Source organism: Peromyscus maniculatus, chromosome 23, assembly GCF_049852395.1.
Source record: "Peromyscus maniculatus bairdii isolate BWxNUB_F1_BW_parent chromosome 23, HU_Pman_BW_mat_3.1, whole genome shotgun sequence".
In the NCBI taxonomy this organism is placed as follows: Eukaryota; Metazoa; Chordata; class Mammalia; order Rodentia; family Cricetidae; genus Peromyscus; species Peromyscus maniculatus.
In genome coordinates, this window is record NC_134874.1 from 44,021,139 (window position 1) to 44,045,533 (window position 24,395).

At 50.2% G+C, this 24,395-nt stretch overlaps 1 protein-coding gene across 11 annotated transcripts in view; it reads right to left on the minus strand.

Moving 5' to 3' along the window:
- Positions 1 to 24,395, minus strand: part of Iqce (IQ motif containing E) — a 45,624-nt gene that overhangs the window by 15,516 nt on the left and 5,713 nt on the right. For 7 of the 11 annotated variants that reach the window (XM_076560518.1, XM_076560517.1, XM_076560519.1 and 4 more), the window contains 13 exons: positions 23,175 to 23,220; positions 21,464 to 21,592; positions 19,655 to 19,725; positions 17,164 to 17,277; positions 17,001 to 17,051; positions 13,644 to 13,714; positions 12,262 to 12,334; positions 11,995 to 12,044; positions 9,754 to 9,917; positions 8,761 to 8,816; positions 6,847 to 7,076; positions 3,509 to 3,613; positions 2,825 to 2,915 (listed from right to left, as the gene is read on the minus strand). In XM_076560518.1, the coding sequence (XP_076416633.1) occupies positions 2,825 to 2,915; positions 3,509 to 3,613; positions 6,847 to 7,076; positions 8,761 to 8,816; positions 9,754 to 9,917; positions 11,995 to 12,044; positions 12,262 to 12,334; positions 13,644 to 13,714; positions 17,001 to 17,051; positions 17,164 to 17,277; positions 19,655 to 19,725; positions 21,464 to 21,592; positions 23,175 to 23,220 (1,251 nt within the window). Of the gene's footprint in view, positions 1 to 2,824; positions 2,916 to 3,508; positions 3,614 to 6,846; positions 7,077 to 8,760; positions 8,817 to 9,753; positions 9,918 to 11,994; positions 12,045 to 12,261; positions 12,335 to 13,643; positions 13,715 to 17,000; positions 17,052 to 17,163; positions 17,278 to 19,654; positions 19,726 to 20,881; positions 21,017 to 21,463; positions 21,593 to 23,174; positions 23,221 to 23,808; positions 23,883 to 24,395 lie in introns of those variants that run through there. The other 4 variants (XM_016009009.3, XM_016009011.3, XM_042268332.2 and 1 more) reach the window with 2 other exon arrangements.

Here is a 24,395-nt window from a genome sequence, read left to right on the forward strand (position 1 = left end):
TGAATTATTTGAAGCTGATGAATGAATGACAGCTGCGGAGAGACACTGGACTGTAAAAAGAACTGCTGAATTAAACCAGCCTAGATACTTTAGAGATGTCTTTTTTTTTTAGAAGTTGTTGTCTAACTTTCATTTATATGTAAAAGTTATTTATCAAAGTATAAAGTATATTAAGAAAACTATATATAACAACAATTAAAGAAATACTTTAAAATGGAATTCAGAAAATGTATTACATTTGGGGAGAGGTTATGCTTTTGTTTCCACAGGAAACAAAGGCTGTCGATTTGTTCAAGGTTGATAGAGATCAGGTTTGATGGGAGAGACCTCCTGAAAATCTTGGCTACAGATATAAAGAAATAAACCAAGAAAAACTACAAGACAGGTGACATATATCCTGATCCTTCTGCATGGGAACAGTTCTGAGACTGGACAACAAATGTTACAACTAGTTTTCCCAGGACTTGACCATTATTTCAATTTTCTCAGGGTTCCATAAAGATGCCATTGCCCTGAGACAACAGGACATAGTCTAAAGGACACAATGCCCACATTCCTAAGAGGTAGGGTGGGTGATTTTTGGTCATTCGGTGGGTTATGGATGTTTGTCATTGTTTAGTGGGGCATGTAGGAATATAGGATAAAAAGACAACTATTAACCTAAAATATTATACATTGGAATGGATTTTGGTACATTGATACAAATGTAAAGTTACTTTTGTTATGCTGTATGTATGTTTCTACTCTTGTTTGGGATATTGTGCTTATGTAGCTCATTTAAAAACGTAATGTATAATTAAGAAATGCAGGTTAGTAGTTAGTCATCTATCACAATCAAACTTGTAAGCCAGGCAGTGGCAGATGCCTTTAATCCCAGCGTCTGGGAGGCAGAACCAGGCAGATTCTCTGTGAGATCCAGGACAGGTACCAAAACTACACAGAAAAACCCGGTCTCAAAAAACAAAACAAAACAACAAAAAAACAACAAAAAACCACAATCAAACTTGTAGTCATGTTAGATATGTTTTCAAGGTTAAATAGATATATTTTAGATAGATAGGTGATCTTCAAATGCTTCAGAGACCTACAGGATACAGCACTTAAGATGTTTAATAACCTAAGGCTTTTCACAACAGCAAGACACATCACCAATCTACTTCATAAAAGGATGATAGGTGTCTAAGAACCTCCATATGGGGTTTGCTTTCATTATGGCACAGTTAGCCACTGGGCAAGAAACTGCCTTTGCCCCGACTGCCGATAGTATATTGCACAAACTGGACAAGAAGGACATAAAGGGAAAATGACTGCTGAACTCTGCCAAGACAAGGTGGAACAGTCCTTCAAAATTCCTGCTTCACAGAAAAGTCTGTCAGATAGTCTAGGCCTGTAGGCTGAAGATGGACGCCCCAACACTACAGAAGAACCTTGGGTGACTGTCCAGACAGCCAGCTGCTTCTGTCATTTCTGTAGTTTTGGAATTTGCTTGCTCAGCACTTCTGTTTACTCAGGTAATACTATATACTTCCTGGGTCTCTGATGGAGTTGAAGACGAGATATTTATTTATATATATATTGTTATCAAATTCAGAAAAGAAACTTACATAAGAGATGTTAAGTTTATAAGGCTGGGGGCTGGAGAGATGGCTCAGAGGTTAAGAGCACTGACTGTTCTTCCAGAGGTCTTGAGTTCAATTCCCAGCAACCACATGGTGGCTCACAACCATCTGTAATGAGATCTGGTGCCCTCCTCTGTATACATAATAAATAAATAAGTCTTTTTAAAAAAACATGAAAAAAAAAGTTTATAAGCCTGAGAAACATAAAAGCTTAAACTTTATCTAAAAATGTTTTGAGGTCTAAAAAGATAATTTTGGGTTGGTAATGCAAGTTAGGATAGAAAATACATTAGGCTCACAACTCTGGACTCAACCACATAGGACAGATAATGTGAGGATTTTCTCTGAATTTGCCAAATGCAAATGGACTGGATATTGTAAATGTAATTCTTACTTGATAATTGTTTTTATTGTATATAGTCTTACTATGTAAAAGCAAAAATCTTTCTTTTTATTTAGACAAAAAGGGAGAAGCACCTGCCTAGAATCCCCTGGTGAGGTGTTGAGGTGTGGCTCAGTGGTAGAGCACCTGCCTAGAATCCCCAGTGAGGGGCTGGGGTGTGGCTCAGTGGTAGAGCACCTGCCTAGAGTCCCTCAGTGAGGGGCTGGGGTGTGGCTCAGTGGTAGAGCACCTGCCTAGAATCCCCCAGTGAAGGGCTGGGGTGTGGCTCAGTGGTAGAACCCCTGCCTAGAATCCCCCAGTGAGGGGCTGGGGTGTGGCTCAGTGGTAGAGCACCTGCCTAGAATCCCCCAGTGAGGGGCTGGGGTACGGCTCAGTGGTAGAGCACCTGTCTAGAATCCCCCAGTGAGGGGCTGGGGTGTGGCTCCGTGGTACAGCACTGCCTAACATACATAAAGCCCTGGGTTCTATCCAGCCCTACAAAAACAAACACGGGTACGGGAGACAGGGAGGTTGCAGCAAGGTACCTGCCCAGGCAGCATGTTCTGGAACTCACATCTATGCAGATTAGGAGTGGGCTATTCCTCCTTCCTTTCTGGTCTTCTTGCCTCCTCAGAGCTGCACCTATCCTGTCCAAACTGCCTAAGACCCAAGGCTACCTGAGGCATCTACACATACCATCTGGTTTATGCAGCTCATTAGGGCAAGTGACAGGTGGTGGATCATGGAGAAGCGGCATGTAACGACAATGGTGACAAGCCCCGCCCATGCCCAAAGTCGAGGGAACAACACAGGCATGTGGTACCTCATGAGCGCCTGCTGCGGCGGAGTCTCTGTCTTGTCTCTTAGCTTCTTCCAGTTCTTGACACTTGGTGGTGAGGGCTTCGATTTCCTCTCTAAAGTGCAAAGGGAAAAGATGACCCTTCGTCGTCATCTGGAAGGGAAAATGTCCTACAGTGGTCCGGGCAGTGCTGCGGAGCGACGGACCACAGGAACCGGCTTCTGGTAACCGATGGCCACCAGCAACGTACTGTTGGGGCTTTCCAAACTGTCACCTGTGTTCTGAGAGCCTTCAGGGGCAGGGCTGACGAAATATCATCGGAGTTGGAAAAGGGGTCTGTGGTAAGGGCTTGCCTAGCATGCAGGAAGTCCTGGGGTCCACTCCAGTACTACACAGAACAGCATGGGAGCACACGCTGGTAATCTTGGCATTTGGAAAGTTGAGGCAGGAGAATAAGAAGGTCATTCTTGGCTACAGTAAGTTCAAAGTCGGAGTCGGGTACATGAAACCCTGTCACACAACAAACGGGGGCATCCCAGTGTGGGGATACACACTTGTGATCCCAGCAAATGTGGTTCTGACAACTGAGTGGCTGAAGCTGCAAAGTCGCCAACTGAGGCCAGTTTGCACTATACAGTGAGATCCTGGGTCAAACAAAGCAAAAGAAAACATGAAGTCAAAACACTACTTAATAACCAGTGGACTTACCTCAAAGCCTGCTCCTGCTCCCGTCTCTCCTTCTCGCCTTCCCTGGCCATCTCCAGCTCCTTCTCCAAGTCGATCTTGGCCTGTAGCAGCTTATTCATCTCCACGCTGAGAGACCAAGCAGATGTTTCCGTGATCACTAGACTAGCCCACCCAAGGCTAGCACAGCTGAAGGATGCTTCACGGACCATGTCACCCTGCTTCCTTCCCTAGGCACCGAATCCGGACAGGCCCTTGGTCCCGAGGACGGTGCCAGGCACCTCTGGGGGTGCTGACTGCGCTGCAGACACCACTGTAGAGGGACTGCCACAGGATGGGGTCACATGAGCAAAAGCAGGTAGGTTCTACTCCAAGACAGAGACCTCAACACGACAGAGGACAGGTAAGCTGAACCTAGGAAGGACCTGCTCTGCTCGGGCTTAGCCTGGGGCACTGCTGACTCCAAGCCCTGGGGCAGGTGCTTGCACCAAGGTATGGGTGGCACCTCGCCTCGTACTTAGCCCTGATGGCGCTGTTTGAAACTCAGTCCTGCCACTGACTCCCGGTGACCCCACTTCTCCAGGTCCCGGCTCATCTCCACATTAAATGACCTCCTCCTCGAGTGTGCAGCAGGGTGACTGTCACATAGCAAGGTGTGAACTACAGCTCCCACACCTGTGCTAAAACAGTAAGAAACCTTTAAAAAGACGTGCTTTGTTTTATGTGTCTGAATGTTTTGCCTCATGTATGGGCATCATGTGCAAGACCAGAAGAGCATGTCAGATTCCCTGGAACTGGAGTTCTGGAATGTTATGAGCTGAATGTGTGGACACTGGGAATGGAACCCAGGTCCTCTGCAAGAGCCACAAGTATTCTAAATCACAGAGACATCTTTCCCATCCCCGTGTTGAACATTTCACAGGAGTGGCCAATTAGAACATCTGTGATTGTGCAGAGTTGGAATGTCACAGGTCCAAAGCCAAGTTATCTGAAACCTGTTAGTCCTAAACAGCCATTCATACCCACCTCTGTGTCTTACCTAACATCCATGTGACTTTTAGGCAAATCCTTTGAGAAGGTATAAGTGGACCTCTGGCTTCCACCAACCTAAAGGCTAAGAATGTCCCCAGAGTGGGCAGTGGTGGCGCACACCTTTAATCTCAGCACCGGGGAAGCAGAGACAAGCAGATCTCTGTGAATTCAAGGTTAGCCTGGTCTACAGAGTGAGTTCCAGGACAGCCAGGACTGTTACACAGAGAAACCCTGTCTTGAAAAACAAACAAAAAGCTGGGCGGTGATAGCGCACATCTTTAATCCCAGCACTCGGGAGGCAGAGGCAGGCGGAGCTCTGTGAGTTCGAGGCCAGCCTGGTCTACAAAGTGAGTTCCAGGACAGGCTCCAAAGCTACACAGAGAAACCCTGTATCGAAAAAACAAAAACAAAAACAAAAAAACCAAAGAACAAACAAACAAAAACCAACAAAACAAAACAAACAAAAAGAATGTCCCTAGACAGCACCTGAAGCAGTAGTGGAGAGTCCCCCACTCCACTGCACCCACCTACCTGTGGCTTCCACCAGGGTATTCTAAATCACCCTGACTTAGGACTTTCTTTGTTCTGTTATTTTAAATCTTCATGAAACCGCTACCACGGTGGAGCACGGTATTTGAGGTAACTACAGAATAAACTGCTAACCCCCTTGGGGTGAGGACTGTGGTGTTTTATTGCTTTGTTTTGCAGCAATGACAGCTTGATAGAAAATGCAGAAGGCACTTCAAAATGACTAACAGAATTTAAGTTATTTTTATAGATACTGTGTATGTGCATGCACACTCGCACATGTGGAGGCCAGAGGAAAATTGGGAGAGCTGGTTCTCTCTCCCACCATGTGGGTCCAGGGTCTAAGTCAGGCCATCAGGGTTGGTGGCAAGTTCCTTTATCTGCTCTCAGGCCCACCGCCACGATTTAAAAATCTTTCCACGAAATGCTGTTTTTTACAAGGAACTCACCATCAGTTCTCATCAATGCATATGAAATTGGCCATGAGGCAACTAGGGACCCTGCTCTGTACATGGGTCACAATTTGCAGGGCTTGGCAGCCCTGAACCTTTACATTTTTTACTTTCTCTCAACCCCATGGTTCTAGGGCTTGAATTTAAGGTGGCCCACATGCTAAGCAAGTTCTGTACCATGGTTACATCCATCACATCCCACATGCTAGGCAAGTACTGTACACTGAATCACATCCCACATGCTAGGCAAGTACTGTACACTGAATTACATCCCACATGCTAGGCAAGTACTGTACACTGAATCACATCCCACATGCTAGGCAAGTACTGTACACTGAATTACACCCCACATGCTAGGCAAGTACTGTACACTGAATTACACCCCACATGCTAGGCAAGTACTGTACCACTGAATTACATCCCCCATGCTAGGCAAGTACTGTACACTGAATTACACCCCACATGCTAGGCAAGTTCTGTACCATGGTTACATCCATCACATCCCACATGCTAGGCAAGTACTTTACACTGAATTACATCCCACATGCTAGGCAAGAATTGTACCACTGAATTACATCCACAGACCTTGGGTTTTTGAGTTTCACTATGTAGCCAGGCTTACATAAACTCGAGATCCTCCTGCTCAGCCCACCTAGTATTGGGATTACAGGCGCATGCCATACCTGGCAAGATCTTCTTCTTTACCTAGCTTCCCATCCAAACCTTTCCAGCTGAACGAGGCTGCAATCCTAACTAGCTCCTGGGAGGGTGGGACCTGAGACCCCTGCATCCCCAAGCAGCTCCCAGGCAGTCAGGGCTAAGGTCTTCAATCCCAGTTAGCTACTGAGTGGGACCAAAAATTTAGCATCCCTAGCCAGCTCATGGGTGGACAGAAGCAGAGGCCCTGCATCTCCCAACCAGCTCTCCAACGGACAGGGCCTGAGGTGGGCAGGGCTTGAAACCCTAAGCTCTCAATCAGGCCCTGCTAGGGTGGGGGTGTGCTTGGGAGAAGGGGAGAGGCAGGGACAAGGCCTGCATTCCCAACCAGCATTCAGGTGGGTGGGGGCCCTGGGACTTCCCAGGTGGGCAGTAAGTAGGTCTTGCTTCCCATACCATCTTTCCAGGTGGATGGGGCCTGATGAGGCCCTTCACTTCCAACAGCTTTCAAGGTGGGCAGGGCTGGTGGCCTTGGTCACAGTTTTATCACAGCGATTTGAAACTAACTAAGACAGAGGCTGGCTGGCCTTGACCTCGTGATCTTCCCGCCTCCACCCCTCCGAGCGGAGATGGTGGTAGGGTGTTGGGTGCTGTGAAAAGGGATGCGCTAACTCCTCCAGGCCGGGCACTCACCCCTTCTCCAGCAGCTGGGCCTCCAGTGCACTCCTCTCCCCTTTCAGGATCCTCACGGTTCCCTGGAGATGCTCCTGGTCCTCAGGCGGATCCTCCCTGGGCTGGTCCTCTTTGGGCTGGTCCTCTTTGGACTGCTTTTGCACTGAGACATTGGATGAGGAGCGGACCAGAGTATTTGGCTTGACCAAATCTGAAGCAGACGGCTTTGGGCTTTCTGAAGAACTCATTTTCTGGAGGCAATGAAGGCATTTGTTAACATTACAATCTCTGTGAGATTCAGGGGCAGCCAATCTCCAGTGTGTGGGAGAAGCTTCACTGTGGGGGCCGAGTCAGCAGGTTCCCTTACCAGAAGCCCAGACCAAAGTGGAGAGTGCTGGCTAGGCCCAGAGGCAGGACTATGGGTCAGAGCTACCAACACTGTACCATAAAGGTCACCGGGAGGGAGGCAGGCAAGGAGGACACAGGCATTGGAACTTGGGTATTTCCAACCCTTGTGCTTGATGTTAAACAGGTCCAGTTCTGTCTGACAGTGACTCCTGTCTCCCTAGGCCTTTCCTACTGGGTCTCTAGATGCACCCGCGTTTCCTGTTATTCCCAGCATGCTTTACCTATAAAGTATTTTCACAACACAGGAACTTCTTTCCCTCTCTGCTTGGCCTACTTTTCCACGTTCCCATTTGTCAGTACCTGCCTGTACTGAAAACATTCTCCCTTGGGCTTTGCACAGCTGTGCCAAACAACTGCAGTATTCTGGTCTGTAACTTTTTCTTTCAATACTGGGCATGCAACCCATGCTAGGCAAGTCCTGTACCACCAAGTCACGCACCTAGCCTTCAACAGCAGATTCTAGGCAGGCATTCTAGTGCTGAGCCACACCCCAGCCCCTCACTGGGGGATTCTAGACAGGTTCTCTACCACTGAGTCACACCCCAGCCCCTCACTGGGGGATTCTAGGCAGAGGTTTTACCACTGAGCCACACCCCAGCCCCTCACTGGGGGATTCTAGGCAGGTACTCTACCACTGAGCCACACACCAGCCCCTCACTGGAGGATCCTAGGCAGGTGCTCTACCACTGAGCCACACCCCAGCCCCTCACTGGAGGATTCTAGGCAGGGGCTCTACCACTGACCACACCCCAGCTCCTCACTGGGGGATTCTAGGCAGGTGCTCTACCACTGACCACACCCCAGCTCCTCACTGGGGGATTCTAGGAAGATGCTCTACCACTGAGTCACACCCCAGCCCCTCACTGGGGGATTCTAGGCAGGTGTCCTACCACTGAGCCACACCCCAGTCCCTCACTGGGGGATTCTAGGCAGGTGCTCTACCACTGAGTCACACCCCCATCTTCACTGTGGAGTCTAGGCAGGTGCTCCATCACTGAGTCATTGCCCTTGCTCCTACCTAGAGTCTAGGTAAGCACTGTATCACTAAGTTATATCCCTGGCATTCTATCTCAAGATCCTAACAGGATGGACAGGTTCCCCAGAACCAGACTCCTCTGTGGGGCTGGGGGATGAGGAACTGCTAGCGAGGCTCCCATGTGTGCTGGTCAGCAGTGGAGATGAAGTGACTGCTAAGAATCCGAGTATGATATGAAGGTTTGGGATTTGCAGATGTACGTGTGCACCAGGTCAGACTCAGGCATTCATGGTCTGTGGCTACAGGAAGCCCAGGAATGGGTTCTTGGGCCTGGCCCTCTATAAAATGAGGGCTGTGAAGGACCCAATGTCAAGTCTTGTCCAGACCTGCAAGGAGTATTGTCTTTCCTGCGTACGTGGTCAGGCCTGCTGGGCACCCCAATGTCTATGTTGAGTGACTTATCTCACTCTGCAACCCTGTACCCCCACTACGTCAGACAGAGGCTGTTCCTTGGCCAGGTAGGCCCTGAGGAGACACTAGACCTGCCTTACCTTTTCCAACTCAGCGATGCGTCTCAGCAGCCGGGGCTTGCTCCAGTCCACGTAACCTAAGGAGGGCAATGGGGTTTACTCTTCTCCGAGATGGACTCCCAGCTTCCCACTGCAGCCTGACAGCCAAGCCACCGACACCAGAGGGGCAGGTGCTTGTCACCTGAGAGTTACTTATCTCATGTGAGCCAGGCTGGCTTCGAACTTACATAACAATCGAGGACAACCTGGAACTTTGGATCTTTCTGCCTCCTTCTCCTGTGTACTGAGACGCATGCTCTATCATGCCTGGTTTATGTGTTGATGGAGCTCGAACTTGGGGCTCCAGGCACACTAGGCTACAACCCCAGCCTGATGACTTTCATATTGCTAAACTCCAAATGCTAGTCTCCCTCGTCACACCTCAGACACTCAAGGCCTGGCCTTCACGCAGTCACTGCCACTGCTGACCATGCAGTACTAGCTGTCCCTCATTACCTAACCGTCTAAAGGCCCCAGGCTTAGATCTTACATCTTGCAGGGTGCCATCACTTGAGTCTATCTGCCAGGGACCAGCACATCCAGGTCTCCAGCATGGCGGGCACCTGCCTCAGATCTCAACCATAGCTCAGACAAAAAGCCCTGGGGCCTATGGCCAGAAGTGCACCTCAGCAGTAGAGCCCTCCCTAGTCCCTATTAGACCTGGGTTCCATCCCTAATACTGCAAAACAAAGCAACAGACCCAGAGCTTGCAGCTCTCCGATCCTCTCGCTTCTCACAGGCCCCACATTCAATCTCTTCCTACATATCCACAGCCACGGGCCCAGGCCACGTGGACTCTCCCTGGACCAGTGTGGAGCACCCGTCCTATTGACAAGTTCTTTGACACAGGGAAGGGGCCATGTCTGCTGTGAGGCCTGGGGCCAAGTTCTCCACGTTTGAATGGGCCTGATTCCTATCTTTCACCACAGAATAAGACATGACCTGTCCCTCTGTGAGTGGCCTATGGGCAGCTACCCTTTATTTTGGAGACAGTGGGAGAATTGCTCAGCATGCGGTCCAGGTCCTCCTTCAGGCTCTGGTTCTCCTCTGTCAGCTCCTGCACGCTCCGGGTCAAGTTCAGCAGGGCGCTGCTCATCTTCTTCTGCCTCTTCATACCCATCTTCTTCTCCAGTATGGGCCTGGGGATAAGCAAGAGACAGGCTGAGGGTCACACTTCCAGACCGACTTACAGACATCTCAGACAGGAACATGGCTTCTTCCCAGGTTCTGGCTACACATGAGTATTAATCATCACACAGGAAACCACCTCTAAGCCCCAGATGAGTGAAATGGTAACTCCACTGACAGAATCAATTCCACTTAAGTATTTTGACACAGGAATGCCAGGCAAGTGCTCTACCAACTGTTATATCCCCAGTGGCCCCCTTTTTGAAAATGGGTTTCCATATGTATCCCAGATTGTCCTGGAACTCAGGATCCTCCTGCCTTTACCTCCTGAGTGTTGCTGTGATGTGGATGTGTTACCAGGCTGACCTCTATTTTATTTTATTTTTTGTACTTTATGCTAGTGTATAAAGTGGCCAAGGAGCAGGTTGGGGATGTAGTGCAGTTGGGGGAATGTTTACCCAGCCCAGGGAGGCCCTAGGTTCCTTTCTCAGGACCACCATGTATTTATTTAAATATATACACACATAAATAAGGCACTAAAGTGCCAAGAACAGGGTGCCAAGCGCCCCCTAGTGTTCCAAGGCTGTGGTGCAGCTCTCTTGGCCTCTGGCTTAGTCCTAGAAAATCACTGGTATAGTGTAGCGAATCAATAATAGATATTAGATGTCTTTAAAGAGAAACACACATACCACCAATCTCAGTATCTTCCCCAGCGAAAATTTAACAAATGAACACAGGGACCTAAGCCTGAATCTACTGCCCAGGACTGGTGTTTCAGTATTTCCTAATTCAGTATCCCTGAAACATCACAGGATACTTACTTCCTGCAAATAACAGAACCGACTCTATTTATCTGGTCTTTGTGTGTGTGCATATGTGTGTGTAGCATACGTACATGTGTGCATGGGTACCAGGGCCAGAGAAGGACATCAGGTGTCCTGCTCTGTCACTCTCCACCTTATTCCCTTGAGACAGGGTCTCTCCCTGAACCTGGAGCTAGGCTGGCAGCCAGCACGTCTCATGGATTGGGTCTTTCTGCTGTATAATTCCTTGGTCCCCTGGACTCCCCACCCCGCCAGCACTGGGATTACAGTGCACATGCCAACATGCCTGGTTTTGTTTTGCACAACTGAATAGTGCTTTACCATGCAGCTACCTCCTCAGCTCTATATGGCTCTTTAAGAGAATGTCTTCCAGTGGCTGTCTGGAGTGACTGGGGGCAAAGGAGAAAAAGGATAGCTACACCTGGAGCGGGCAACTTACGCAGAAGCCTGCGGTGTAGATAGATCCGTTTTTTTAACACACACACACACACACACACACACACACACACACACACACGTGTGTCTGTGGAGGCCAGTGGCATCAGATCCCCCAGAGCTGGAGTTGAGGCATTGTAGGCCGCTGGGTGTGGGTGCTAGGATGGTTGGCATTTTGGCCTTGTAGCATTTGGCAAAGACAGGTGCAGTCAACACAGTAAGGAGACCTTAACTTGGGAACATGTTATCATCAAAAGCAAAACAACAAAAAGCTTGTTTCAAACAAGTAAGGCGGAGCCTGCGCTGAAAACCAGTGCTCTCCAGTTCTAGGCTGGAAGCTGCCATGGGCATCTACAGTTCACTCTCAGAGCATGGACACGTGTGGGGTCAGCAGGCAGTCAGAACAGAGGAGGCTGTAACAAGGCCATTAGATACGCATCACTGTGACCATCGGGAACAGTGGAGGGCTCAGTGGTAAAGTACCCGCTATACACCCATGAGGACCGGAGCACCCCAGTTAAAGCAGGCACTGGCAGTGTGTGCCTGTAATCCCAGCACTGGGGAGACACAGACAGGTGAGACTGTTTCAGAAAATAGGGTGGAAAGCTATCAATAGAGGAAGATAGCTGATGTTGACTGGTGGTCTCCCCATGTGCGCACGTTCATACACACACAAATGTGTACACATGAATGCGACACACACACCCCACACAGTAAGCACTGCACAACTGCCGAGAAAAGGGGGGCAAGCCCGTGGCAGGTCAGGGCCAGCCGGCTCTCTGAGCAGCCTTGACAGCACCAAGACAGGAGACCCCACACGCCATCATACTTCTTTCCTGTGGCTTCAGAACTGGCCAGGAGGGTCTGCAGACGATGGATCTGCAAGGAAGCAGAGCAGGTGTCAGAACCACAACAGAGGGGCAGCTTTCCCCGAGTCTGTAGCCAGGCTCCTGATTCTGGCTTCATGCAGGGAGAGAACACTACGCCGTGGCTATGCTGTGACGACTCCGCTCGGCCACTGCACCCGAGCGCATGCACAGCTGCAGGTTTCAGGCATCAGGATCCTCCCTGTCCACATGCTGCAGGGTGTACATACCTCTTCATAGTATGTCTCCATGGCGATGCGCATCTCCTCCAGGTTGGTGGTCTTCATGTCGGTCTGCAGTTTGCTGGAAACCCAAGTTCAGAGTTAACATGGTGGGACCAACAACACCCAGGACAGCCAGAGGAGGAGACTCCCCGAAGTCAGACAGGACAGCAAGGAGAAAGAGAAGCCTGGCATGGGCCTTCGCCATGAGTCCATACTTCTGGAACACTCACACCAGCCACTGCCCTAAAGAGCCTCACGCCATCAACAGATAGTCTTCTCTAAGAAAGGCTACCCTGAAACACTGGGGTCAGTGGTACCAAAGGACCCTGGACCCTGGATCACCTTCAGAGCACAAGAGCCCACTTTATAAAGAAGAATCAGGGAGCCAGCGGTAGTGACACATACATGTCATCCCAGCATTCAGGAGGCTGGCACAGGATGACGGGGAATTGAAGCTCAGCCTGGGCTACACAGCATGATGCTGTCTCAAAACAAGACAAATAAAAGCAAATCCTCTGCTCCCCTGCCCCCATCAGCACTGTCACCTTGTCCTCAATGTCACACACTTCAGAAAGAAGCCACCGGAGAGAGCAGAGCTCAGGGCGCAAAACAGGCCATCAGCACACACCCAGACTCACACTGCCAACTTCATCCAGAAACAAGAGGGGCAGAAATGCTGCAGGAACAGGGCCACAGGTGCAGACAGGTTGCCTCAGTTTCCCTGAAATGGACTTAACCACATCTAAGATCATCCCTTATGTTAGTGACACCAGAAAGCAGCAGGGAGGATGCAGGGTCATGAGGCTGGGGGCGTAGCACAGCGTCTGCTGAGAGGCCTTGGAATCCAGACCCAGAATGCTCACATGGACCTCAGCGGTGGACTGCACACTGACGGGGATGGGGAGGAGAGTTGAAAAGAAATGCTGTTTCCTAGTGAAATCTGGAGGGAATTCAAATTAAAGAAAAGGCTGAGCCTAAAGGTGTAGTCCAGTCATAGTATAGGTTCCTCAGGACCCGAGACAGAAGACTTAAAGGTTCAAGGCCATCTGCCTAGTCAATTCAAGGAGGTCCTGTCTCAAAATTTGAAGTGAAAACATGACTGAGGTGTGGCTCAGTGGTAGAGCCCCTGCCTAGAATCCCCCAGTGAGGGGCTGGGGTGTGTCTCAGTGGTAGAGTTCCTGCCTAGTGGTAGAGTGCTTGCCTCCCACCATGACATTCAGGGGAAGGAGAAGCTAGGATTTCTCATAGTTTCAGGTCTGAGCAAAGATGTGGCAGGAAGGGAGAAGAAACCCAACAAGGAAAGGGTGGATGAGGGAGAGGTCCGTCTCTGCTGGCCCAGCGCAGCGCCCACGGACACTGGGCACCTCCCACCTGCCCTCAGGTCGTACTTGATGGTGTTGTCCTTTTCCTTGCACTGCTGCTCCAGCCTGAAGATCCTTTGCTTGAGCCCGGTGATGACCTGCCAGCAGAGGGCCACCACCTCAGCACAGCCACCCACTGAGGGCTCGGCCTGCGGGGTCCCCGGGATAGTCGGGTACCCCTCCTGGGAGACCCTACAGCCTCCGAGCTTCTTTCTATCAGGATTCTTACACATCCCTCCCTCCTTCCTTAGCATACTCCCAGGGATGGCTAAAGCCCCCAACTTGCTCCCTCACTGAGGGGTGCTGAGTAAGTGACTGGGGGAGCAAGATGCAACCCTCTGGGGGGTCAGAGGGCAACAGGCAACCCTCTGAGCCCCGAGGCAGCTGTCCTAGGGAACACACTGTGCACTGGACGAGAGGGCTGCATGTGCAGTCAGTTGCTTAGTAACGAAGAAGTCACCAGAACCTGGATGCTGCCCGTGCCTGGGATCCACTGGGACCCAGCAAGTCCTTGCCCAAGGTCCAGGGGCTGTTCTGCCAAGGCCTGAGCCTTCCCGTCTTCATGTCGCCTTGGGGAGCTATTTCCCTCACAACCTAAACAACTTTTTTAAAGTGAGGGTCTCCCTGTGTGGCCCAGGCTGGTGTCTGACTTCTGATCCTCCTGCCTCAGCTTCCTGAGTGCTGAATTACAAGCTTGGGCTACCAGGACTGGCTCACAATTGCCACTTTGAATCAACTTCACACTTACACACAGACACACATATCACACACAGACACAAACAGACAGACACACATACACACACTCACACATACACACTCTTGGCATTGGAACAATAAAAATACAGGGCTTGGCTTGGAGAGATGGCTCAGTAGTTAAAGGCACTGGCTGCTCTTCCAGAGGTGCCAGGTTCAATTCCCAGCACCCACGTGGCAGCTCACAACCATCTCTAACTCCGATTCCAGGGAACATGATGCCTTCCCCTCCTTCTAACCCTGAAGGGCACCAGCCATACATGTGGCACACAGACATACATGCAGACAAAACACCCCCACACAGAAAATTGAAAATTAAAAAAGACAGGGTATCTTTATGGAACTATCTGTTCATTCATTAATGAATTCTACAACATCCTCCAATGTCCGAAGTAAACATTTTAATTAATACTACACTATTAGATATACACTTTCTTTTTTTTCTTTTTGAGACAAGGTTTCACGTAGCCCAGACTGTCCTAACACTAACACTCGAGTGTAGGTTCTGAGCACTGCTCCTCTCATCCAGGCCCCGGCCCATCTGCTGTGCACCATCCCTGCTAATCTTGTTGCTCTATGGTGCTAAGGTTTTACTCAGAGTAACTTAAAATAAGTTCTTTCCTCCCAGTATGCAGGGCTGGGGAGATGAGAAGCCAAGTCTACCACCGCCATCCCTGCCTTCTCCGAGCCTGGGAACAGCAGGGAGGAGCCAGATTTGGGTAAACCTCTGAACTTCCTTTTCTTGCTTTTCAAATGAGGGGCTGGGGAAATGGCTCTGCAGCTCAGGTGCTTGTTGCAGAAGCATGAGAAACTGGACTCGGATCCCCAGCAGCCACAAACAAGGCCTGTGTCCCTGTGTGCCTGTAACCTCTGCTCAGGGGAGGTGTCGACGGGACCACACAGGCACCACACACACACACACACACACACACACCCTCCCCCCCACACCACACACCACACACACACACACACACACACACACACCCTCCCCCCCACACCACACACCACACACACACACACACACACACACACAGATCCCTCTTCCAGAAGATGAAATGAGGTCACAAACGCACTGGCTGTACAGTCACAACTTCAGGATTTGTTGTTTTCTAGGACATTTTCTTGCAGTGGTGGCACACACCTTTAATCCCAGCACTCAGGAAGCAGAGGCAGGTAGATCTGTGAGTTTGAGGCCAGCCTGATCTACAGAGTGAGTTCCAGGACAGCCAGGGCTACACAGAGAAACCCTGTCTCAAAAACAACAAAGACATTTTCTTGAGTCAGCAGTGTGGGCTGTGGGCTGAGCACTTGAGAGGCTGACACTGGGGACTGATTGAGACAAGTTCCAGGGCAGCCTGGGTAACACAGCAAGACACTGTTAAAGAAATAAGTATTTTCTTGTGGCCATATACTGACCATTCGCAAGTGTTAGTTAGGTGTTGACTTTGAGTCCTAAACACAGAATGTCTTTAATCATTTATGCTAAATGTGTATTTCTATACGATGTGTTATATATCTGCTATTTTCAGACTTAAAATTTTTTGTTTGTTTTTTTTTTTGAAACAGGGTTTCTCCTTGTAATTTTGATGCCTGTCCTGGAGCTTGATCTGTAGACCAGGCTGGCCTTGAACTCACACAGATCCTTCTGCCCCTGCCTCCTGAGTGCTGGGATTAAAGCTGTGTGTCACCACTGCTCAGCCAGACTCTTGAATATATATATATTTTCAGAGCTGAAGACCAAACCCAGGGCCTTGCGCTTGCCTAGCGCTCTACCACTGAGCTAAATCTCCAACCCCTCTTAAAATATTTTTATTGCATTTATTAATGTTAGGGGTTCGGGTGAGGAATGCATGCCATGGCCCTCATATGGAGGTCAGAGGACAACTTCCAGGGACTGAAGTCTCCTTCTGTATAGATTCCTAGGACGGGACTCTGGCCATTAGGCTTGGTGGCAAGTGCCTTGATGCCAGCCTTGCTGGTTCTATCTCCCAGACCTTACGTCTGGAATATCCCTGGTGACTCCTACAGAGAACACTGCTGTAACCTGAGGCCCCAATTCCCTTTAGTCTGAAGGCTTTGCTACCATGTCGTTATGTCGCCCAGCCCATTAACCCACCGCTCTCTTACTCCTTGCACTTTCTTGACTCATGGGGACAATGACATGTTCCACACCCTCCCAACCCTGTCTTAAAGCAGGAACTGTGGTTTGGATGTAATTCTCAAGTTGTTCATTGAGACCCTGCTTTTGTTGTTGTTGTTGTGGGTTTTTTTTTTTTTGTATTCTGAGACAGGGTCTCATGTACCCCAGGCTGGCCTCTAACTCTATGGCGCAGAGGCTGACCCTGAACTCCCAAGTGCCTCCTTCTATTTACTGATTAAACTTAGGTTCCCTCCCAGGCCCTGTTCTGGAGACTAAAGCCAGGGTTGCACACTCTCCCCGCAGGCCTCACTGGGATGACATGGCGTGTGTTCTACCTTTGTGCTGCCCTCGGAAGTACCTCAAAGTACTATCCTGTGACCTCTCTGACTCTACGAACAACACTTCCAGAGAGTTCTCAGCCCATGCTCCTTCCCTTAGTTCCACTATGACCTCAGTGGAAGGCTCTCCTTAGAGCAGGCGGCTCTACTCACCCAGCCAGTGTCAGGCTTTTTCTCGGCCAGGGTTCGAACGAAGTCTGGGCCCTGTGGGAAGCAGATGGAGACATTAAGGTCACGTGGCTCTTCCTCCCCTCTGCTTCCCACAGCACCACTGGCACCAGCAGCAGCAGAGGCCTCTGTGGGCCCTGGGACTTACTCGACCTGGATCCAAAAGCTGTTCTATCTGCCGATCCTTCCTGCTGTTCTCCTCTTCCAAGCGCCGAAGCTTTGTTCTCATCAGATCCACATCACTTTTCTGCATATGTAAGGACTGCAGAAGAAAAGGAGATGGGCTGGCTAGATGGTTCAGCAGGTAAAGGGGCTTGCCACCAAGCCTGAGTTCAATCCCCAGGACGGACACACACACACACACACACACACACACACACACACACACACACACACAGAGTGGAAGTTGTTCTTCCCCCAAGTCATCATGCACACACAAAATAAATAAATGTAAAAACAAAACCCAACCAATCAACCAAAAACAAAGAAAAGGAGGGCCACATTCATACAGTCTGCATAAGCACAGTAAATCCACGAATTGGGGAGGCTCCCTCTCTCTCTCTCTTTCTTTAGAGTCTTAACACCCCATGCCAGCCTAGACCTAGACCTGGCAGCAATTCTCCTGCCTCAGTTTCCCAACTGCTGGGATTACAGCCACACTTGGCTTTGAAAGAGGCTTTTAAAGCCCAGGGTGTTTCGAGGGCTGAAGAGACGGCTCAGCAGTTAAGAATGTACAACCTTCCCTGCCGCAGAACCCACGGGACCTGATGCCCTCTTCTGGCCTGCAGATGTACAGGAAAACAATACATTGATAAAAATAAAACACATCTTTTTAAAAAGCTGGGCAGTGCCAAAACAAACAAACAAACAAACAAAACAAACAAAAAAACAACAGCCGGGCGGTGGTGTCGCACGCCTTTAATCTCAGCACTCGGGAGGCAGAGCCAGGCGGATCTCCGTGAGTTTGAGGACAGCCTGGGCTACAGAGTGAATTCCAGGACAGCCAGGGCTGTTATACAGACAGACCCTGTCTCAACCCCTCAAGGGTCACCCCAACACTCGTGGGTGCAGGAAAAGCTACTGCACCTGACACCTTTCCCATTGTAACACCAATGGCAACCAGCTGAGAAATACTTTTAAGCCTGTGAACTTTGGCCCTGGAAAGTCCCAAAGTCTTTACTCAATTTCATCTGTCATAATACATAACACAGACTGATTGATGCTCCTTAGCAATACCACAGGGCTGGAGAGATGGCTTAGCAGCTAAGAGCACATACTGCCCTTGCAGAGGACCTGGGTTGGGTTCCCAGCACCCTCAGTGGGTTACTCAAAATTGCCTATTACTCCCACTCTAGTGGATCCAATGCCCTCTTCTGGCCTCCATAGGCCTCTGTACACACATGCATACAGGGGCACACACATATTCTCTCATTCTCTCTCTCTCTCTCTCTCTCTCTCTCTCTCTCTCTCTCTCTCTCACACACACACACACACACACACACACACACACACACACACACACCATACACACACACACACACACACACACACACACACACACACACACACACACACCATTAAAAAAATTATAATGAAGGAATACTAGCCCTCAGCTGTTTGTGGGAAGAGATGCTCCCAACATCCACCTGTGGCCAAGATCCTGTAGTCAACTCTTATTTAATTTTACTTTTTGCAGTTCTGAGATTGAAGCTAGGGCCTTGTGTGTACTTGGCTGGCACACTACTGCTAAGCCATGACCCCAAACCCTTTACTGAGAGACTCTAAGCAGGTATTCTACCACTGAGCCACACCCCAGCCCCTCACTGGGGGATTCTAGGCAGGTGCTCTACACTGAACCACACCCTAGTCCCTCACTGGGGGATTCTAGGCAGGTGCTCTACACTGAGCCACACCCCAGTCCCTCACTGGGGGATTCTAGGCAGGTGTTCTACCACTGAGCCACACTCTGAGGTCCATATCATGAGACTGATTCTACATAGCACTCTGCTGTTCCATGATGGAACACTGTGCCATGCACATTCTAGAAAGTAGTCTACTACTATGTCTCCAACTCCCTTCAGGCAGATCTCCAACTTACAATGATGAGTTTGAATAAAGTCAGGGTCATTTCCCCAGAGGTCTGTTTCTAGCCCAAAACTACGGCTCCCACTGTTACAAGGTACCACTTGTAACAGTGATTCGCTGTTGGGGGCTATCCACTTAGCAGTCTCCCAAGCAGAGCAGGAACCCCTCTACACTACCTCCAACGGCAGCCCTGCCTCAGCTGGGAATGTCCACACAAGGGGCTGCAAGTCCTTTGCAGGGGGTCCTTTTGCTGCTGCACAGCTGGCGTGTTTACGTTTTGCAGACATGGTCCCATGTATCCCTGGTTATCCTTGCATTTACTATGTTGCCCAGCTGGCCTTGAACACCTTACTCTCCCCTCTGTCTCCTCAGTGCTGGGATGACCGGCAAGCACCAGCATGCCTGCTGAGCCCACCGCCTCCTCTGCAGTTGGTGGACAGGCCTTCCCTTCCCAGGACAGCCAGCTCCTAGAGTACAGTGCCAGGGCGTGGCCTCCACGGGACTGACACATGATAGTCAGAAAGGCTATCAGAGAGGCGCAGAGTGGACCCTACCTTCTTCAGCTCCATGATCTCATCATACATGTCCTCCTTCTCTCTGTAGACACAAGTCCCAGAGATGTGACCTGGAGGAAAACACACACACACCTCTTAGGACATCCTGGGACAGTAGAAAGGACCTCTGGTTATGCCTGGAGGGAAACCTGAGAGTTAATAAAACCATACTTGTTTGTTTGCTAAGACCGAGGAGTCTCGCTGGATAGCCGGGATTGCCTGCAGTTCAAGATGCTCCTGCCTCAGCCTTCTGAGTACTAGGGAGACAAGGGAGTGCCCTCCAGTCTGGCTGACTGAGGGTGTGTGTGTGTGTGTGTGTGTGTGTGTGTGTGTGTGTGTGTCTGTCTGTCTGTCTGTCTATCTATCTGTGTGTCTGTGTGTCTATCTGTGTCTGTCTGTGTCTGTCTGTCTGTCTGTCTGTGTGTGTGTGTGTCTTGAGCCTGTGGTCATGCAGAGGCCAGAGGAGGACATCTGGAGTCCTGCTCTATTGCTCTTTGCCTCATTCCCTTGAGACAGCGTCTCTTACTGACCACAGTGCTAGGCTGGCAGGCAGCAGGCCCTGGCGGTCCTCCCGTTTCTGTCCACCACAATGCTGGGTTACTGGGAACATACCTGGCTTTTTGCGTGGGTGCTGAGATCTGCACTTAGGTCCCTGTTTGAATAGCAAGTGCTCTAACCCCATGAGCCAGCTCTCCACTTATGGAGGTTTTAATGATGCTTAACCAGTTATAAATCCAAAATATCCAAATAAGCCTAAACCATAACCCTAACCGGTAAATTTGGTTCAGAGGGACATGGAGCCAGCCTCCCCATGTTGGAGAGCTGTTCCTCTCTATGAAGGCCCAGAGAGGCCAACAGCCCCATGGGAAAACACCAGTAAGGAACAAACAAGGACCCGGCAGGTAACAGCACTTGTCACCTAGCCTGAAGACCTGACTTCCACCCCAGGGCCCCTGGGGTGGCAGGAAGGGAATGCCTGACCTCCACATGCATGCCACAGCACACACACAGCCCACCCATACCCAAGGAGCTTAAATGTAACTCTACTGAAGGAGGGTGACACGAGGCCTTGGCTATGAGACTCTCTTCATGAATCACTGTCCCTCAGAACATTCTAGAATGTCTTACAGATGGAGCTCGTGCATAAAGCCAAAAAAAATCTCTCCCCTCAATTGCTAGAGGCTTTCCTTTCTGCTCTCCTGGCCTTGTTCCCGGGAGCATGCTCACCATGGCTGCCAGAACGCCTGAGGTCTGCCCTCTTCGCTCTCATGGCTTCTGTCGGGTGGTCAGGAGTGCAGCTGGGGGGTTGGGTCCACGCGTGCTCTGAGGTAAGCATGGAGCTCAGGGGTTGGGTCACACTTCCTGGTTTGAATGTGCATGGGTTTAACAGGACAGGTACAAGCATACAGTCTGCGAAGCTCTACCTCGCACCGTGCTCCAAGGCTGGAGGATGCCAGGAGACGGGCTGTACTGGTAAATGCCTAACAAGCAGCTCACAACCCAGGGAGCCCATCTCCCACTTCAGGCTTCCAGTGTGACAAAGACCAGCTCACAGAAACCTTAACACTCATCTCCTGCAAGCTGGCAGGAAAAGGCTCCATCACACCTCTGTCCCTGGGCCGCGCTGAGATAACCTTGATCAAATGGGGCTAGAGTGTCCTCAGGTGAGCCTGGGAAAGCCATGCCCACCAGTGACATGTTCAGGATCTTGGAGAAGATAAAAGACAAGCTCACTGAAACCACACGCCTCATACACGCTATCTCATATCATCTGCTATCTCCCACTCTGTCCACAGGAGAGCCACGTACCCTGCTTCGAGGCTCCCAGCCACAGCTTCTGTGGAGTCAGGGACATTCTGCTGCTCAGAGGCATGCTCCCTGCTGTCTTCAGAGACCGCCAGGATGTCGCTTTTCGGGGCTTGGAGTAGTAAGGTGACTCTGGGGAGGTAACATGCAGTTTAACAGCTGTGGAGTCGCTGTGCCTTGACACCTTCACTTTACAAAGACAAAAACTGATCAAATGCAACACGCAGAGGGCGCTCCAGGAGGAACACACGCTGGCAAATACCAAGAAGTATAATGATTTTATTTACTGACTGACCGACTTTGAGGTGAGGTCTTCCTATATTGATAGGCCAGGCTAGAAACCCTGGGTTCAAGAGACCCTCTTATTTTTTATTATTTATTTATTTATTTATTTTTTCTTTCTGAAGATTTATTTTTATTATTTTAATGACCGGTGAGGTATGTATGTCTGTGTGTGCGTGAGTGCAGTCACAGTGAAAGAGGCATAAGATCCCCTGGAGCTGGAGTTACACACAGTTTCAAGTGGGTGCCGGGAACCAAACGCAGGTTCTCTGGAAGAGCAGAAAGTGCTTTTAGCCACTGAGCCATCTATCCAGCCCCTCAAGAGATTTTCTTCTCTAAGCATCTTGAAACAGAACTTGGGGCACTGAGCCATACCCCAGCCCCTCAATGGGGAATTCTAGGCAGATGCTCTACCACTGAGCCACACCCCAGCCCCTCAATGGGGAATTCTAGGCAGATGCTCTACCACTGAGCCACACCCAAGCCCCTCAATGGGGAATTCTAGGCAGATGCTCTACCACTGAGCCACACCCCAGCCCCTCACTGGGGGGTCTAGGCAGGGGCTCTACCACTGAGCTACACCCCAGCCCCTCACCAGGGGATTCTAGGCAGATGATCTACCACTGAGCCACACCCCAGCCCCTCACTGGGGGATTCTAGGCAGGGGCTCTACCACTGAGCCACACTCCCAGCCTCTCACTGGGGGATTCTAGGCAGTTGGTCTGCCACTGAGCGATATCTGCTGTCTGGCCTAGTGTATTTAGTCAAAACTATACATGTATGTCACCATACCTGGTTTTGCAGTTAATATATTATATATATATATATATATATATATATACATATACACATATATAATATACATAGTTATCCTCAGTTACAAAGTGATTTTGAGGCTAGCCTGAGCTATGAGACTGTCTCAACAAAAACAGAGAAGTCAGCCGGGCGGTGGTGGCTCACGCCTTTAATCCCAGCACTCGGGAGGCAGAGGCAGGCGGATCTCTGTGAGTTCGAGGCCAGCCTGGGCTACCAAGTGAGCTCCAGGAAAAGGCGCAAAGCTACACAGAGAAACCCTGTCTCGAAAAAAAAAAAAAAAAAAAAAACAGAGAAGTCATATGCTCACACGTATGTGCGCGCGCACATACACACACACACACAGAAAAGTCCCTATAGTTTTGGGACAACAAGTGTAGGACTTCACACTTGTCAGTGAGACTCCATCACAGACTGACACATGGGCCACTGAGTTCTGGAGCATGGTGACAGTGACACCCAACATCAGAGTTCTCCCCTCCAGCTGCACCACTGAGTCCCCTCACCAGAAAAGCAACATCCTTCCCTTTCCCTGGGACCCAGGGGAAAGACCATCCTTGCCACACTGCAGAGTCGCGGTGGGAATGAGGGAACAGTTCGTCTATCTGGTCATACTTACTCGGTGATGTGGGAGGAGGTTTGTGAAATTCTTTTCTTTTCGTTTTCTGAAAGAAAGAAGAAACAATGTGAAGCATGCTGGGCATTCTGAGAGGCCTCAGTGGCACTGTTGGAAAACCTCACCACGCTGAGTGAGCCATGAAGAGACAGGCCCTGATGGAGACCCTGGCCAGGCAGACCTCTCTGAGGTCTGGGGCACTCCAGAGTGTGCCCCATGCATGGGAGGCCAGGGCCGGGGGCTGGGAGCCAAAAAGGCCACTCTCTCTGGGCATGGTAGCACAAGCCTTTAACCCCAGTACTTAGGAGGCAGGCAGATCTCTGAGTTCAAGGCCAGCCTGGTCTACAGAGGGAGTTCCAGGACAGCCAGGGATACAAAAGAGAAATCTTATCTGGAAAAGTCAAAAAAAGAGGGGGGATCTCTCTCCCATACTGTCCTCATTCCTGCTCTGCATACTGGTGAGCACTTTGTGCCCACAGCAGGTGTGCTAAGTTAAGTTCATGGCAGATCCCCATTAAGGAAGAGAAGCCCAGCAAGATGGTATGTGGAACCAGACACTCGCGTGGTCCAGTGGGAACAAGGTTCTGCTGCTGCTTCTAGGGCTGGGCTGTGGAGAGTGACCTGCCCTTCTAAGTACCATTCAGGCTGGGGGCGAGGGCCGCAGCATGTGACGTGCCCTGCTCCCCCTCTGGTGGGAACACTGTCCTCTATGCCCCAGAGAGACAAGGCCTGTGACATCAGGATCACCTCTGGGCCGAGGATCTTGGGCTCATGTCCCTATGACATAGAAGAGAGGTCCTAGTTGCAGACACACCTTGTGTAACAATTTCTTTCCAGATTGAAACATCCCATCCCGCAGGATGCTCCTTAAGCACAAAGGTAAACAACTCAAAATAGCTCCAGGAAGTCCCCGAAACTGACCATATTCACTAGGCTCCTCCCTGCCAAAGCCATTCTCCGACTCCAAGACCTGGGTCACTTGGAAAGGACATTCTCCAGCCTGCTGAGATTCCTGCAGGGTGTGCAGTGTGCTCTAGGCTCCCAGGCGTGTGAGCTGTCGCTCATGCTGGGGTGGGCCTTGGTTAATGCGGCTGCGTTTGAGTCATTTTTTGCTCCTATCAAGTGACCTCTCCCCGATACTCCTCTAAGTAACCCCTCACCAAGGTGGACTTTGGTGGTATCTGGACTTTGTTCTGTCGTAGGACCCCTGTCTGGGGTGAGGAG